Consider the following 19,686-nt stretch of genomic DNA (forward strand, 5'->3'; position numbering starts at 1 on the left):
TGTCTCCAACAGCACTGTCTAACCTATTGTCTCCAACAGCACTGTCTAACCCATTGTCTCCAACAGCACTGTCTAACCTATTGTGTCCAACAGCACTGTCTAACCTATTGTGTCCAACAGCACTGTCTAACCTATTGTGTCCAACAGCACTGTCTGACCTATTGTCTCCAACAGCACTGTCTAATCTATTGTCTCCAACAGCACTGTCTAACCTATTGTGTCCAACAGCACTGTCTGACCTATTGTTTCCAACAGCACTGAGTTATTTCCAACAGTAACCTAAGAATTCTTACCTACATCAGCACTGTCTAAGATGTTAACTGCAACAGTGCTGTCTGAACTGTCATCTCCAACAAGACTGTCTTAGTGATCATTCTTAGCAATACTATCTGAATTATTTTCCCCAACATGAAGGCTAAGAAAGGATAAAGAGTCAGCTATTCAGTTATAAATTTGAATGAACCGATGTGTTCATAGATATTCTTCTATTAGATAATGCTAGGTTCCTTAAAACGCACCCACCCACCCATCCACCCACCCATCCACCCGCACACACACACACACACACACACACATATAAACACAGCTAGCGTTATTGACAAAGAGAATATATGTGTCAGAGGTGGAGGGAACGAGGAGAGTGGGAGACCAAATTGGAGGTGGAAAGATGGAGTAAAAAAGATTTTGAGCGACCGGGCCTGAACATGTAGGACGGTGAAATACGTGCAAGGAATAGAGTCAATTGGAACGATGTGGTATACCGGGGTCGACGTCCTGTCAATGGACTGAACCAGGGCACGTCAAGTGTCTGGGGTAAAACGTAGTTTTTTGGGGCTTGGTTGTGGAAAGGGAGCTATGGTTTAGGTGCTTGGTTGTGGAAAGGGAGCTATGGTTTAGGTGCATCATAAATGACAGCTAGAGACTGAGTGTGAACGAATGTGGCCTTTGTCGTCTTTTCCTAGCGCTACCTCGCTCGCATGCGGGGAAGGGGGTTGTCCTTTCATGTGTGGTGGGGTGGCGACGGGAATTAATAAAGGCAGCAAGTGTGAATTATGTACATTTGCATATATGTATATGTCTGTGTATGGATATATATGTATACGTTAAAATGAATAGGTATGTATATGTGCGTGTGTGGACATGTATGTATATTAATGTGTATGTGGGTGGGTTGGGCCATTCTTTCATCTGTTTCCTTGCGCTATCACGCTAACGCGGGAGACCGCGACAAGGTATAATAAACAAATAAATAACATATATATATATATATATATATATATATATATATATATATATATATATATATATATATATATATATATATATATATATATATATATATTTTTTATACTATTCGCTATTTCCCGCACTCTGACACATATATCCTTCTGGTCAATCTTTCCTCACTCATTCTCTCCATGTGGCCAAACCAGTTCAAAACACCCTCTTCTGCTCTCTCAACCACACTCTTTTTATTACCACACATCTCTCTTACCCTATTACTACTCACTCGATCAAACCACCTCACACCACATATTGTCCTCAAACATTTCATTTCCAGCATATCCACCCTCCTCCGCACAACTCTATCCATAGTCCACGCCTAGCAACCATATAGCATTGTTGGAACCACTATTCCTTTAAACATACCCATTTTTGCTTTCCGAGATAATGTTCTCGACTTCCACACATTCTTCAAGGCTCCCAGAATTTTCACCCCCTCCCCCACCCTATGATTCACTTCCGCTTCCATGGTTCCATCCGCTGCCAAATCCACCCCCAGATATCTAAAACACTTCACTTCCTCCAGTTTTTCTCCATTTAAACTTACCTCCCAATTGACTTGTCCCTCAACCCTACTGTACCTAATAATCTTGCGCTTATTCACATTTACTCTCAGTTTTCTTCTTACACAAACTTTATCAAACTCAGTCACCAGCTTCTGCAATTTCTCACATGAATTAACCATGGAGACATCACACACTCCTGCCGCAAATCTAGATTCACTGAGAACTAATCACTTTCCTCTCTTCCTACACGTACACATGCCTTACATCCTCGATAAAAACTTTTCACTGCTTCTAACAACTTGCCTCCCACACCATATATTCTTAATACCATTTGCTTTTCTAAGTATTTCTCGCATACATTCTTCAAAGCAAACACCTGATCCACACATCCTCTTCCACTTCTGAAACCACACTGCTCTTCCCCAATCTTATGCTCTGTACATGCCTTCACCCTCTCAGTCAATACCCTCCTATAAAATTTCCCAGGAATACTCAACATACTTATATCTCTGTAATTTGAGCACTCACTCTTTTCCCCTTTGCCTTTGTACAATGGCACTATGCAAGCCTTTCGCCAATTCTCAGGCACCTCACCATGATTCATACATACATTAAATAACCTCACCAACTAGTCAACAATACAGTCTCCCCTTTTTTGATAAATTCCACTGCAATACCATCCAAACCTGCTGCCTTGCTGGCTTTCATCTTCTGCAAAGCTTTTACTACCTCTTCCCTGTTTACCAAATCATTTTCCCTAACCCTCTCACTTTGCACACCACCTCGACCAAAACACCCTATATCTGCCACTCTATCATCAAACACATTTAACAAACCTTCAAAATACTCACTCCATCTCCTTCTCACATCACCACTACTTGTTATCACCTCCCCATTAGCCTCCTTCACTGAAGTTCCCATTCGTTCCCTTGTATTACGCACTTTATTTACCTCCTTCCAAAACATATTTTTATTCTCCCTACAGTTTAATGATACTCTCTCACCCCAACTCTCATTTGCCCTCTTTTTCGCTCCTTGCACCTTTCTCTTGACCTCTTGCCTCTTTCTTTTATATATCTCCCATTATTTTGCATTATTTCCCTGCAAAAATCGTCCAAATGCCTCTCTCTTCTCTTGCAAAAATAATCGTACTTCTTCACCCCACCACTCACTACCCTTTCTAATCTGCCCACCTCCCAAGCTTCTCATGCCAAAAGCATCTTTTGCGCAAGCCATTGTTGCTTCCCTAAATATATCCCATTCCTCCCCCACTCCCCTTACGTCCTTTGTTTTCACCTTTTTCCATTCTGCACTCAGTCTCTCCTGGTACTTCCTCACACAAATCTCCTTCCCAAGCTCACTAACTCTCACCACTATTTTCACCCCAACATTCTCTCTTCTTTTCTGAAAACCTCTACAAATCTACTTTCGCCTCCACAAGATAATGATCAGATATCCCTCCAGTTGCACCTCTTAGCACATTAACCTCCAAAAGTCTCTCTTTCGCGCGCCTATCAATTAACACGTAATCCAATAACGCTCTCTGGCCATCTCTCCTACTTACATACGTATACTTATGTATATCTCTCTTTTTAAATCAGGTATTCCCAATCACCAGTCCTTTTTCAGCACATAAATCTACAAGCTCTTCACCATTTCCATTTACAACACTGATCACCCCATGTACACCAATTACTCCTTCAACTGCTACATTACTCACCTTTGCATTCAAATCACCCATCACTATAAACTGGTCTTGTGCATCAAAACTACTGACACATTCACTCAGCTGCTCCGAAAACACTTGCCTCTCATGATCTTTCTTCTCATGCCCAGGTGCATATGCACCAATAATCACCCATCTCTCTCCATCCACTTTCAGTTTTAACCATATCAATCTAGAGTTTACTTTCTTACACTCTGTCACATACTTCCACCACTCCTGTTTCAGGAGTAGTGCTACTCCTTCCCTTGCTCCTGTTCACTAACCCCTGACTTTACTCCCAAGACATACTCAAACTACTCTTCCCCTTTACCCTTGAGCTTCGTTTCAGTCAGAGCCAAAACATCCAGGTTCCTTTCCTCATACTACCTATCTCTCCTTTTTCCTCATCTTGGTTACATCCACACACATTTAGACACCCCAATCTGAGCCTCCGAGGAGGATGAGCAGTCCCCGCGTGACTCCTTCTTCTGTTTCCCAATTTAGAAAGTTAAAATACAAGTAGGGGAGGGTTTCTGGTCCCCCACTCCCGTCCCCTTTAGTCGCCTTGTAAGACACGTGAGAAATGCGGGGGAAGTATTCTTTCTCCCCTATATATATATATATATATATATATATATATATATATATATATATATATATATATATATATATATATATATATATTCTTTTTTCATACTATTCTCCATCTCCCGCGTTAGCGAGATAGCGTTAAGGACAGAGGACTGAGCATTTGAGGGAAATCCTCACTCGGCCCCCTTCTCTGTTCCTTCTTTTGGAAAATACATATACATATATATATATATATATATATATATATATATATATATATATATATATATATATATATATATATATATATATATATATTTTTTTTTTTTTCTTTCAAACTATTCGCCATTTCCCGCGTTAGCGAGGTAGCGTTAGGAACAGAGGACTGGGCCTTTTTTGGAATATCCTCACCTGGCCCCCTCTGTTCCTTCTTTTGGAAAATTAAAAAAAAAAAAACGAGAGGGGAGGATTTCCAGCCCCCCGCTCCCTCCCCTTTTAGTCGCCTTCTACGACACGCAGGGAATACGTGGGAAGTATTCTTAATCCCCTATCCCCAGGGAAAATATATATATATATATATATATATATATACATATATATATATATATATATATATATATATATATATATATATATATATATATATATATATATATATATATATATATATATATATATATATATATATATATATACTGAGTTTGGTAAAGTGTGTGAAAGAAGAAAGTTAAGAGTAAATGTGAATAAGAGCAAGGTTATTAGGTACAGTAGGGTTGAGGGTCAAGTCAATTGGGAGGTAAGTTTGAATGGAGAAAAACTGGAGGAAGTATAGTGTTTTAGATATCTGGGAGTGGATCTGGCAGCTGATGGAACCATGGAAGCGGAAGTGGATCATAGGGTGGGGGAGGGGGCGAAAATCCTGGGAGCCTTGAAGAATGTGTGGAAGTCGAGAACATTATCTCGGAAAGCAAAAATGGCTATGTTTGAAGGAATAGTGGTTCCAACAATGTTGTATGGTTGCGAGGCGTGGGCTATGGATAGAGTTGTGCGCAGGAGGATGGATGTGCTGGAAATGAGATGGTTGAGGACAATGTGTGGTGTGAGGTGGTTTGATCGAGTAAGTAACGTAAGGGTAAGAGAGATGTGTGGAAATAAAAAGAGCGTGGTTGAGAGAGCAGAAGAGGGTGTTTTGAAATGGTTTGGGCACATGGAGAGAATGAGTGAGGAAAGATTGACCAAGAGGATATATGTGTCGGAGGTGGAGGGAACGAGGAGAAGTGGGAGACCAAATTGGAGGTGGAAAGATGTAGTGAAAAAGATTTTGTGTGATCGGGGCCTGAACATGCAGGAGGGTTAAAGGAGGGCAAGGAATAGAGTGAATTGGATCGATGTGGTATACCGGGGTTGAAGTGCTGTCAGTGGATTGAATCAGGGCATGTGAAGCGTCTGGGGTAAACCATGGAAAGCTGTGTAGGTATGTATATTTGCGTGTGTGGACGTATGTATATACATGTGTATGGGGGTGGGTTGGGCCATTTCTTTCGTCTGTTTCCTTGCGCTACCTCGCAAACGCGGGAGACAGCGACAAAAAAAAAAATATACATATATACTGGCGATCCCTGTGCAAAACATGCGAAGTTATGATAAAAAACACTCAAAACTGGTTATCAAAAGATGATTGATTAAGGGTTTGTTTTATCAGAAACTATAGATACTATAAGCGTTACTGTATTGCATTAATTACAGCCAGTTTATGTCAGAGATTTCAAGACAGTTTATGACTCGAAGGTGACGCACATAAGTGACAGCACCATACCATTGTCGCCCTCGTTGACTCTCTGACACATCCTGTGCGCCGCCTCCATCAGAAAGGCCAGTAGCGCCAGGCCCAGCCCGACGGCGAAGAGGAAGAAGTGGCCCAAGAAGTTCTTCAGCTGCAGAGGTTTCGGGCCCGAGGCAGTACCTGCTCCGCTGACGGAACACTCATTGGGGCTGGGCCAGTACTGTTGCTTCCAGATGGTGAACAGCCCAGACTGCGCCATCTTCAGAATTCTGCGGAAGCGGTCACTCTTATCATATGAACTAAGCTACCGAATAAAGTATTGGAACTTCGCGCGGAAGAATCATGCATCGTTATGTTCACTAGGAGGGGGGAGGGAGGGTGCGTAAAAGTGAAAATGAAAATAGTTTGTAATGGCGCGCTCATGTGTTATATCTATGGATGGGAAAACCAAATATGATTCTCGCTGCTAAGGTACAAAATGGCCATCGCAAGCCATTCAAGTGCACAAAGGGAAATGCTCATCATCTTTTGAGATATTTTTGTTTGTTTGTTTCTAGGTAGTGAACACAAGGCTCAGCATCCATTACAGCGTTCCCGATAGCTGAAGGAAAGCACAAGACGAACTGATATAGAGCTGGATATGAAGACGGTGTGTTCCAAGACCTGAGACATCTCCCAGCTAATCCTAGACCCGGATCGATCACTGACCATGAGCACAGATCATACCCGTAGAGACGTGCGAATTGTGTGGCTGGAAAGAGCTTTAATTACATATAAAAACAAACTCACAGACATAGATTTAGAAGAGTAGAGCAAGTGAAAGCTGCTATTTCCCGCGCAGTCCATAGCACACTGTACACACCCGACCACTACATTGGACCAGAGAGGAAGATGTACCGTTATATTCCTCTGTGGTGCAAGCATTCCTTATCAGTCGATCATAACTCACTCTGTATTGAAGAGCTGCAGATACGGTGAATCTTCCTGTAGGACCCAACCAAAGCCAGCGCTGAAGAACTGCTGATTAACTTGGGCCAAGCGGCATTCCTTGGTCCTGAGGTAGTCTTCCTCCATGGCAAAGTCTAGCCAGGACTTTTCCTAATAAAAGAAATGACAGGAACAAGCCTAGATGACTTTGGTAATCATTATGTAAAAAAAAGTTTAAGAAATACTTTCGAGTTAAAGTTCTACACTGCTATATACGCCCATGGATGATATACATATGATACGCTTTCATTCTTATCGTCTATAGTGATGAATTCGTTACAGGACGCGCCTCACTGGGAAGGAAGGTGACGCACCAATTCCAGTAGACGTAGATATCGACGGTATACAGCTTGCAAGGGGACCTCGAGGCGAGTGCCACAGTCTTACCTTGATGAAGGCAGTATGACCCTTGAGGACAGCCTCCACGCCCTCTTTGTCCGTCTCCACCAGCAGCTCGGGCCTCTCTTTCAACAGCCGACCGATCTTGTTGTAGGTACTGGGAGGAGGGGCGTTCTGCACGAGGAAAAAAAAAAAAGGAGCTATGACACTTCTCACCTTGTCCTACTCCACTGAGAGCCGCACTATCACAATAGGTGGAACAGTGTTACCAGACCGTCCAAAGACAAGGGTCTGCATCAGGCTGAGGCTTAGTAAATCTTAAACACAAGACATTATAACATTTGTGATCCTACAATGTGTGTAGACCTGTGCTGTCGTGGGGTTAGCACATGAGAAAAAGATACAGTAAATTCGACAGTAAAATGGTCATTAAATCTCTGTATAACAAGCAAAGCCTTTAGCTGACTTTGATATCAACTACATCAAACTCTCGGGTTTTGAATGGAAAAAAATAGACATTGCAACACAGAGCAGCTATACACAGGCATAAAAATGAGTATAGTTCAACGATCGATAGAGGATCTTTGTCTTAGAACCTCAACATTGAGAACAGTAGGTTATCATTCATTTTCTTGTGTTATAGATTCCAATCATGGACAAACGTCCTTATGAAGCAGGATTTTAAATGAAATATGAAAAATGGGTTCTTAAAATAGAAAAGAAAGAGATAATTGGGGAAAAACATCTAAGAAATGTGGTCATCTTGTTATGAAGAGAAACTCCCTTATTTAATTTAATTGCTCGACATCGATTTATGTTACTTGAACGGACAAATTAAAGGGAAAATGAACAACGGACGAAAAATAATCTTTTCTGTCACATAGAATCACCTGGGCTGAGTATCAGTACTGTCATTCCTTCTCTTTTCCTATGTCTCTCTCCCTCATCACAGTCCCAAGACCCCTCAAACAAACCATCCCAGATTCATCAGTTAATTTTCGTGGCTATATCTCAGTCACCGTACAGGAAGCGACTGTGTAATGTATGATGACAGCGCGGAGTCTCTTCATAGCCCAAGAAGATGTTCAATACCTTACTGAATACGATGATGTTTCTATAATCATTACATAAAGCATCAAGGATCTTTCATCAGGCGGTTACTCCGAACGGTGACATGAAATTCTCTGAGCAGTTGTCGTTCGCTCCGTATCTTAGTCTGGGAAGAACATTATCTATTGTCACTGTAGTCATACCAGAATGGCGGGGCATCATATACTCCCCACCCCAACAAAAAAAAAGGCATGTCTTTCACAGAAGTAAAGGTCGTAAGATACCATTTCTTCGGTAAGAGAACTGTGGTCTCGTAAAACAAAGTAAGAGAAGAGGAGGATAATCCCAGAGCAGTTTGAGAACTGAAAAACTTGTCAGAAAAACGGCAAGATAAGAGAAGAGGACCTAGGAGTGTAAAGGTCCCTACCCACATATGATAAGAACTCAGAGATTAGAGACGAAAACCCAGTAGTGTAAAGGTCCCTACCCACGTGTAGAGATAGGTAATAACACACACGCATCCGTGGTGTATTGGTTACTAACCATGACTCAACACAGGCCAGCCACAGGTCGGACCTTCGTGGGTTCGAAATTTCGGTGTTGCAATCGGCCTACTCTCAATCCAGGCGTTCATCCTCCCCTCTGGGCGTATGCTGGTGTATGTGTGTGTGTGTGTGTGTGTGTGTGTGTTTATGGGTGGGTGGGTGTATATGTGTGTGTGTGTTGATGGGTTGGTGGGTGTATATGCGTGTGTGTGTGTCTGTTTTTGTGTGTGTTGATGGGTTCGTGGATGTATATGTGTGTGTGTGTGTGTGTGTGTGTGTGTGTATGTGTGTGTTGATGGGTTGGTGGTATGTGTGTGTGTGTGTGTGTGTGTGTGTGTGTGTGTGTGTGTGTGTGTATGAATCCGCATATAGGGGTAAAGATATGGTACATATATACACAAGGTTGAGAAGCTGGGTAAAACGAGTGTAGAACTCTCTCACCGTAATGCACGTATAGTAATCACGTATTGTAAAGCACACACACACACACACACACACACACACACTTCTCAAACACACACACACACACACACACACACACACACACACACACACACACACACACAAACAAGAAGTAATGACCCACCGAGAAGAGCACATCGTGGGCCGTCCTGGCCCGGTAGGTCCAGAGCACCTCCTTCTGATCGGCCAGTTCCTCCAGAGAGTTGATGAGGCTGGCCAGGCGGGGCACCGTCAGGAAGGCGATGAGGGTGCCAGTGTAGGTGTAGATGAGGATCACGCACAACGTCCACCACATTCCGTACAGCACCCGCACCGGCTCCGTCTGACGCATGTGGCTGCCTGCAGGAGACAACTGACGGTATGAACCTCTTTAAAATGGTATGGGATTTTGAAGCTCTAGCGTTGGGTCAGTGGCTTAGGAAACAAATAAAGGTGGCAGAAGATCATCTTAGAAATCGAGGGAAGTGACCCGATATAATGTTGAGAGTGGCAGAGTTCTACAGGGCTTGCTGAAACGTTCCAAAAACACAGGAAAGTAGTTCATGTCTCAGCGGGTCCACTAACGTGAGCAGTATTGTATGGAAGGCGTTAAAACTCATGCAGATGAGGAGAACGAAGGAGGAAACTTAGAAGTAGATAGATCATAAAGGAGGGAAAAAATCTAATGGCTTCGAAACATCTATCAATGCGTTTCAGGTGGAGGGTCGAACCTAGAAATTCCATTACGAGTAACTCACAGACGATTGAATGATACATTTTGTTTCTTTCATTTCTGTTAAGTCATTAAGACATTAATCATTATAGATAGGATGTTAAGGTTTTTGGTTGTTTGGTCTTTACGCCTAACTACTGCAAGGGTCGTTATGGCCGTCAACGTCAAGCTACATAGACCAACAAAAATCATCTTGAACACCGTCTTGATGTGTTGAAGATAATATCAAGCCACATACACTATCACTGGGCATGTGGCCCGTGATGATGTTGACATTTATGATGACTCATGTTTCAATTAGTGCTCACTTATTTGTTCGTTATTAAACCATATATATATATATATATATATATATATATATATATATATATATATATATATATATATATATATATATATATATATTATTATTATTATTTTTTTATTATACTTTGTCGCTGTCTCCCGCGTTTGCGAGGTAGCGCAAGGAAACAGACGAAAGAAATGGCCCAACCCCCCCCCATACACATGTATATACATACGTCCACACACGCAAATATACATACCTACACAGCTTTCCATGGTTTACCCCAGACGCTTCACATGCCTTGATTCAATCCACTGACAGCACGTCAACCCCGGTATACCACATCGCTCCAATTCACTCTATTCCTTGCCCTCCTTTCACCCTCCTGCATGTTCAGGCCCCGATCACACAAAATCTTTTTCACTCCATCTTTCCACCTCCAATTTGGTCTCCCTCTTCTCCTCGTTCCCTCCACCTCCGACACATATATCCTCTTGGTCAATCTTTCCTCACTCATTCTCTCCATGTGCCCAAACCACTTCAAAACACCCTCTTCTGCTCTCTCAACCACGCTCTTTTTATTTCCACACATCTCTCTTACCCTTACGTTACTCACTCGATCAAACCACCTCACACCACACATTGTCCTCAAACATCTCATTTCCAGCACATCCATCCTCCTGCGCACAACTCTATCCATAGCCCACGCCTCGCAACCATACAACATTGTTGGAACCACTATTCCTTCAAACATACCCATTTTTGCTTTCCGAGATAATGTTCTCGACTTCCACACATTCTTCAAGGCCCCCAGAATTTTCGCCCCCTCCCCCACCCTATGATCCACTTCCGCTTCCATGGTTCCATCCGCTGCCAGATCCACTCCCAGATATCTAAAACACTTCACTTCCTCCAGTTTTTCTCCATTCAAATATATATATATATATATATATACATATTTATTTATTTATTTATCTTGTTGTCGCTGTCTCCCGCGTTAGCGAGGTAGCGCAAGGAAACAGACGAAAGAATGGCCCAACCCACCCACATACACATGTATATACATACACGTCCACACACGCAAATATACATACCTATACATCTCAACGTATACATATATATACATACACAGACATATACATATATACACACGTACATAATTCATACTGTCTGTCTTTATTCATTCCCATCGCCACCTCGCCACACATGAAATAACAACCCCTCCCCCCCCTCATGTGTGCGAGGTAGCTCTAGGAAAAGATAACAATTGCCCCATTTGTTCACATTCAGTCTCTAGCTGTCATGTAATAATGCACCGAAACCACAGCTCCCTTTCCACATCCACGCCCCACACAACTTTCCATGGTTTACCCCAGACGCTTCACATGTCCTGGTTCAATCCATTGACAGCACGTCGACACCGGTATACCACATCGTTCCAATTCACTGTATTCCTTGCACGCCTTTCACCCTCCTGCATGTTCAGGCCCCGATCACTCAAAATCTTTTTCACTCCATCTTTCCACCTCCAATTTGGTCTCCCACTTCTCCTCGTTCCCTACACCTCTGACACATATATCCTTTTTGTCAATCTTTCCTCACTCATTCTCTCCATGTGACCAAACCATTTCAAAGCACCCTCTTCTGATCTCTCAACCACACTCTTTTTATTACCACACATCTCTCTTACCCTATTATTACTTACTCGATCAAACCACCTCACACCACATATTGTCCTCAAACATCTCATTTCCAGCACATCCACCCTAATACGCACAACTTTATCCATAGCCCATGCCTCGCAACCATACAACATTGTTGGAACCACTATTTCTTCAAACATACCCATTTTTGCTTTCCGAGATAACGTTCTCGACTTCCACACATTCTTCAAGGCTCCCAAAATTTTCGCCCCCTCCCTCACCCTATGATTCACCTCCGCTTCCATGGTTCCATCCGCTGCCAGATCCACTCCCAGATATCTAAAACACTTTACTTCCTCCAGTTTTTCTCCATTCAAACTTACCTCCCAATTGACTTGGCCCTCAACCCTACTGTACCTAATAACCTTGCTCTTATTCACATTTACTCTTAACTTTCTTCTTTCACACACTTTACCAAACTCAGTCACCAGCTTCTGCAGTTTCTCACATGAATCAGCCACCAGCGCTGTATCATCAGCGAACAACAATTGACTCACTTCCCAAGCTCTCTCATCCACAACAGACTGCATACTTGCCCCTTTCCAAAACTCTTGCATTCACCTCCCTAACAACCCCATCCATAAACAAATTAAACAACCATGGAGACATCACACACCCCTGCCGCAAACCTACATTCACTGAGAAACAATCACTTTCCTCTCTTCCTACACGTACACATGCCTTACATCCTCGATAAAATTTTTTCACTGCTACTAACAACTTGCCTCCCACACCATATATTCTTAATACCTTCCACAGAGCATCTCTATCAACTCTATCATATGCCTTCTCCAGATCCATAAATGCTACATACTAATCCATTTTTTTTTCTAAGTATTTCTCGCATGCATTCTTTAAAGCAAACCCCTGTTCCACACATTCTCTACCACTTCTGAAACCACACTGCTCTTCCCCAATCTGATGCTCTGTACATGCCTTCACCCTCTCACTCAATACCCACCCATATAATTTCCCAGGAATACTCAATAAACTTACACCTCTGTAATTTGAGCACTCACCCACACACGCACGTATACGTACATATACATTTCAACGTATACAACATATACATACACAGACATATACATATATAAACATGTACATATTCATACTTGCTGCCTTCATCCACTTTCGTCGCCGCCCCACTACACACTCAGTCTCTAGCTGTCATGTGTAATGCACCAAAACCACAGCTCCCTTTCCACATCCAGGACCCATATGGTTTACCTCAGACGCTTCACATGCCCTAGTTCAATCCATTGACAGCACGGCAACCCCGGTATACCATATCGTTCCGAATCACTCTATTCCTTGCACGCCCTTCACGCTCCAGTATGTTTAGGCCACTATCGCTCAAAATCTTTTTCACTCCATCCATCCACTTCCAATTTGGTCTTCCGCTTCTCCTTCTTCCCTCCACCTCAGACACATATATCCTCTTTATCAATCTTTCCCCACTCATTCTCTCCATGTGTCCAAACCATTTCAACACAACCCCTTCTGTTCTCTCAACCACACTCGTTTTATTACCATACATCTCTCTTACCCTTTCATTACTTACTCATTCAAACCACCTCACACCACATATTGTCCTCAAACATTTCATTTCCAACATATCCACCCTCCTCCACACAATCCTATCCATAGCCCATGCCTCGGAAGCATATAACATTGTTGGAACCACTATTCCTTCAAAAATACCCATTTTTGCTCTCAGAGATAACGTTTTCACCTTCCACACATTCTTCAACGCTCACAGAACCTTCGCTCCCTCCCTCGTCTTGTGACGCACTTCCGCTTCCATGGTTCCATCCGCTGCTAAATCCACTCCCAGATATCTAAAACACTTCACTTCCTGCAGTTTTCTCCATTCAAACTTACCTCCCAATTGACTTGGCCCTCAACCCTACTGAACCTAATAACCTTGCTCTTATTCACATTTACTCTAAGTTTTCTTTTTTCACACAATTTACCAACCTCTGTAGTTTCTCAACCAAATCAGCCATCAGCGCTGCATCATCAGCAAACAACAACTGACTCACTTCCCAAGCCCTCTCATCCACAACAGATTGCATACTTGCCCCTCTCTCCAAAACTCTTGCATTCACCTCCCTAACCAAACATCCATAAACAAATCATACAACCATGGAGACAACACGCACCCCTGCCGCAAACAAACTTTCACTGGGAACCAATCACTTTCTTCTCTTCCTACACGTACACATGCCTTACCTCCTTGGTAAAAACTTTTCACTGCTTCTAGCACCTTACATCCCACACCATATACTCTTAACACCTTCCACAAAGCATCTCTATCAATCCTACCATATGCCTTCTCTAGATCCATAAATGCTACATGCAAATATATCTGTTCTAAGTATTTTTCACATACATTTGTAAAGCAAACACCTGATCCACACATCCTCTACCACTTCTGAAACCTCACTGCTCTTCCCCAGTCTGATGCTCTGTACATGCCTTTACCCTCTCAGTCAATACCCTTCCATATAATATCCCAGGAATACTCCACAGACACATGCCTCTGTAATTTGAAAACTCACCTTTATCCCCTTTGACTTTGTACAATGGCACTATGCATGCATTCCCCCAATCCTCAGGCACTTCGCCATGATCCTTACATAAATTGAATATCCTTACCAACCAATCAACGACACAGCTACCCCTTTTTTTAATAAATTCCACAGCAATACCATCCAAACCCGCCGCCTTGCTGGCTTTCACCTTCCTCAAAGCTTTCACTACCTCTTCTCTGTTTACCAAACCATTCCCCTTGACCCCTCTCACTTCGCACACCACCCCGACCGAAACATCCTATATCTGTTACTCTATCATCAAACACATTCAACAAATTTTCAAAATACTCACTCCATGTCCTCCGATGTTCCCATTTGTTCTCTTGTCTTACGCACTGTATTTACCTCCTTCCAAAACATCTTTTTATTCTCCCTGAAATTTAATGATACTCTCTCACCCCAACTCTCTATTGCCCTCTTTTTCACCTCTTGCACCTTTCTCGACCTCCTGCCGCTCAGCTAAGTACATACAGTGATACATTTTCAAATGTATGTATGGAGTGTGGACGTGACAAAGTGAAATGGGAAGTTGACAGTGACATAGCGAAGTAATTTTCCAGGGAAACTGAAATGATCGCCTTGTCAACCCAACGTGATTTCAAGTCACGCATTATACAGACGAGACACATGTGTGACAGGTCAGTACAATTGTCTCAACCAATTGAGAGAGAGGTGCCCAGCTCAGGGGGCAGTTCAGCACTCTCCGTCACTGAAGACGTTACCAAGCTCGAGGGGCATTTCAGTACCCTATGTGTTACCCAGCCCTGGTGGCACAGCATTCAACATCCGCAAAGAAATCCCGAGCAGCACGTGAGGCATGGAAAGCAGCTCGTGTGTCCCATACAGCATGTGTGGATATTGAGGACGTACATCTGGCGTGATTGACGCAACACTGTTGTAGGAAACGCGAGCACGGACGGACCGACATGACGTGGAGGACGTGGGGCCATTTCTTGGCCAGAAACACTCACGCCCATAGACCTAGCTGCCTTCAACCTACTAAAAAATCTAGCTAAGACCATGTGTTACACAGTCAAGTGAACTTTCAGCACTAGAGAACAAGAAGCCCCGTGTAATTAAGAATTAGGATGTTTATTTACTCTTAGCATTTGTGTTAGAATGCATGCCACATTATGATACTGTGAGTAGTTAGATATCTAATCTTAAGTAAACGTCCGTGGACCCATCCATAATGATTATGTTAGTAGTGTAGCAACCAGTTAGATATTAAGATTCTAATCATTGCGCACTTACTGTGTACCCATTTCATTCTATTTAGGTATTAAATAAAAGTAGGTGATTAGCTTTTCCTTAGCCCAGAGGAAAGTGAGTAGTCAAAGTATGCTTTGCCGTCCAATGGCCTAGATAGTTCATCGATGTCTGAATTAAGGGTCTTTAGTTAAACCATGGCTATGGGACCCTATGGTAATCTCACTTGAGCATCTTTCAAATGATGATCTTTGGTGAGAACTATTAGCAATAACAATGCATCGACTGTATTCTTGTATTCTATCTATTATCCTGTATTGTATTCTCCAGCATTATTGCATTTCTATTTTCTTTCTCTCTAGAACCCTTCCTCTCACGTTGGTAAGCAACTGGGATCAAACCACCTCACACCACATATTGTCCTCAAACATCTCATTTCCAGCACATCCGCCCTCCTGCGCACAACTCTATCCACAGCCCACGCCTCGCAACCATACAACATTGTTGGAACCACTATTCCTTCAAACATACCCATTTTTGCTTTCCGAGATAATGTTCTCGACTTCCACACATTCTTCAACGCTCCCAGAACTTTCGCCCCCTCCCCCACCCTGTGATTCACTTCTGCTTCCATGGTTCCATCCGCTGCCAGATCCACTCCCAGATATCTAAAACACTTTACTTCCTCCAGTTTTTCTCCATTCAAACTTACTTCCCAATTGACTTGACCCTCAACCCTACTGTACCTAATAACCTTGATCTTATTCACATTTACTCTCAGCTTTCTTCTTTCACACACACTTTACCAAACTCAGTCACCAGCTTCTGCAGTTTCTAACATGAATCAGCCACCAGCGCTGTATCATCAGCGAAGAACAACTGACTCACTTCCCAAGCTCTCTCATCCACAACAGACTGCATACTTGCCCCTCTTTCCAAAACTCTTGCATTAACCTTCCTAACAACCCCATCCATAAACAAATTTAAGAACCATGGAGACATCACACACCCCTGCCGCAAACCTACATTCACTGAGAACCAATCACTTTCCTCTCTTCCTACACCTACATATGCCTTACATCCTCGATAAAAACTTTTCACTGCTTCTAACAACATGCCTCCCTCACCATATATTCTTAATACCCTCCACAGAGCATCTCTATCAATTATATCATATGTCTTCTCCACATCCATAAATGCTACATACAAATCCATTTCCTTTTCTAAGTATTTCTCACATACATTCTTCAAAGCAAACATCTGATCCACACATCTTCTACCACTTCTGAAACCACACTGCTCTTCCCCAATCTGATGCTCTGTACATGCCTTCACCCTCTCAATCAATACCCTTCCATAAAAGTTCCTAGGAATGCTCAAAAAACTTATACCTCTGTAATTTTAGGATTCACTTTTATCCCCTTTGCCTTTGTACAATGGCACTATGCACGCATTCCGCCAATCCTCAGGCACCTCACCATGAGTCATACATACATTAAATAACCTTACCAACCAGTCAATAGTACAGTCACACCCTTTTTACTAAATTCCACTGCCATACCGTCCAAACCCGCTGACTTGCCGGCTTTCATCTTCCGCAAAGCTTTTACTACCTCTTCTCTGTTTACCAAATTACTTTCCCTAACCCTCTCATTTTGCACACCACCTCGACCAAAACACCCTATATTTGCCACTCTATCATCAAACACATTCAACAAACCTTCAAAATACTCACTCCAACTCCTCACATCACCACTACTTGTTATCACCTCCCTATTAGCCCCTTTCACTGAAGTTCCCATTTGTTCCCTTGTCTTACGCACTTTATTTACCTCCTTCCAAAACATCCTTTCATTCTCCCTAAAATTCAATGATACTCTCTCGCCCAAACTCTCATTTGCCCTCTTTTTGACCTTTTCCACCTTTCTCTTGACCCTCTGCCTTTTTCTTTTATACATCTCCCAGTCATCTGCATTATTTCCCTGCAAAAATCGTCCAAATGCATCTCTTTTCTCTTTCACTAATAATCTTACTTCCTCATCCCACCACTCACTCACCTTTCTAATCTGCCACCTCCCACGCTTCTCATGCCACAAGCATCTTTTACGCTAGCCACCATTGCTTCCCTAAATACATCCCATTCCTCCCCACTCCCCTTACGTCCTTTGTTCTCATCTTTTTCCATTCCGTACTCAGTCTCTCTTGGTACTTCCTCACGCAAGTCTCCTTCCCAAGCTCACTTATTCTCACCACTCTTTTCACTCCAACATTCAACATTCTCTCTTCTTTTCTGAAAACCTCTACAAATCTTCACCTTGGCCTACACAAGATAATGATCAGACATCCCTCCAGTTATATATATATATATATATATATATATATATATATATATATATATATATATATATATATATATATATATATATATATATATATACTTTTCGAACTATTCGCCATTTCCCGCGTTAGCGAGGTAGCGATATATAAAAGTATGTGAGAAATACTTAGAAAAGCAAATGGATTTGTATGTAGCATCTATGGATCTGGAGAAGGCATATGATAGAGTTGATAGAGATGCTCTGTGGAAGGTATTAAGAATATATGGTGTGGGAGGAAAGTTGTTAGAAGCAGTGAAAAGTTTTTATCGAGGATGTAAGGCATGTGTACGTGTAGGAAGAGAGGAAAGTGATTGGTTCTCAGTGAATGTAGGTTTGCGGCAGGGGTGTGTGATGTCTCCATGGTTGTTTAATCTGTTTATGGATGGGGTTGTTAGGGAGGTGAATGCAAGAGTTTTGGAAAGAGGGGCAAGTATGAAGTCTGTTGTGTATGACAGAGCTTGGGAAGTGAGTCAGTTGTTCGCTGATGATACAGCGCTGGTGGCTGATTCATGAGAGAAACTGCAGAAGCTGGTGACTGAGTTTGGTAAAGTGTGTGAAAGAAGAAGTTAAGAGTAAATGTGAATAAGAGCAAGGTTATTAGGTACAGTAGGGTTGAGGGTCAAGTCAATTGGGAGGTAAGTTTGAATGGAGAAAAACTGGAGGAAGTAAAGTGTTTTAGATTTCTAGGAGTGGATCTGGCAGCGGATGGAACCATGGAAGCTTAAGTGAATCATAGGGTAGGGGAGGGGGCGAAAATCCTGGGAGCCTTGAAGAATGTGTGGAAGTCGAGAACATTATCTCGGAAAGCAAAAATGGGTATGGTTGAAGGAATAGTGGTTCCAACAATGTTGTATGGTTGCGAGGCGTGGGCTATGGATAGAGTTGTGCGCAGGAGGGTGGATGTGCTGGAAATGAGATGTTTGAGGACAATGTGTCGCGTGAGGTGGTTTGATCGAGTAAGTAATGTAAGGGTAAGAGAGATATATGGAAATAAAAAAAAAGCGTGGTTGAGAGAGCAGAAGAGGGTGTTTTGAAATGGTTTGGTCACATGGAGAGAATGAGTGAGGAAAGATTGACCAAGAGGATATATGTGTCGGAGGTGGAGGGAACGAGGAGAAGTGGGAGACCAAAGTGGAGGTGGAAAGATGGAGTGAAAAAGATTTTGAGTGATCGGGGCCTGAACATGCAGGAGGGTGAAAGGCGGGCAAGGAATAGAGTGAATTGGATCGATGTGGTATATCGGGGTTGACGTGCTGTCAATGGATTGAATCAGGGCATGTGAAGCGTCTGGGGTAAACCATGGAAAGTTGTGTGGGGCGTGGATGTGGAAAGGGAGCTGTGGTTTCGGGCATTATTGCATGACAGCTAGAGACTGAGTGTGAACGAATGGGGCCTTTGTTGTCTTTTCCTAGCGCTACCTCGCACACATGAGGGGGGAGGGGGATGGTATTCCATGTGTGGCGAGGTGGCGATGGGAATGAATAAAGGCAGACAGTGTGAATTGTGTGCATGGGTATATATGTATGTGTCTGTGTGTGTGTATATATGTGTGTACATTGAAATGTATAGGTAT

General features: G+C 42.6%; 1 protein-coding gene across 1 annotated transcript in view; it reads right to left on the reverse strand.

The window, feature by feature from the left end:
• The window catches only part of LOC139752826 (glutamate receptor U1-like), a 76,237-nt gene that overhangs the window by 6,695 nt on the left and 49,856 nt on the right, over positions 1-19,686 (reverse strand). The window contains exons 8-11 of the mRNA XM_071668770.1: positions 9,356-9,570; positions 7,223-7,348; positions 6,798-6,946; positions 5,882-6,117 (exon numbers count right to left, since the gene is read on the reverse strand). Of these exons, the coding sequence (XP_071524871.1) occupies positions 5,882-6,117; positions 6,798-6,946; positions 7,223-7,348; positions 9,356-9,570 (726 nt within the window). The remainder of the gene's footprint in view (positions 1-5,881; positions 6,118-6,797; positions 6,947-7,222; positions 7,349-9,355; positions 9,571-19,686) is intronic.

This window comes from Panulirus ornatus, chromosome 13 (assembly GCF_036320965.1).
Source record: "Panulirus ornatus isolate Po-2019 chromosome 13, ASM3632096v1, whole genome shotgun sequence".
Taxonomy (NCBI): domain Eukaryota; kingdom Metazoa; phylum Arthropoda; class Malacostraca; order Decapoda; family Palinuridae; genus Panulirus; species Panulirus ornatus.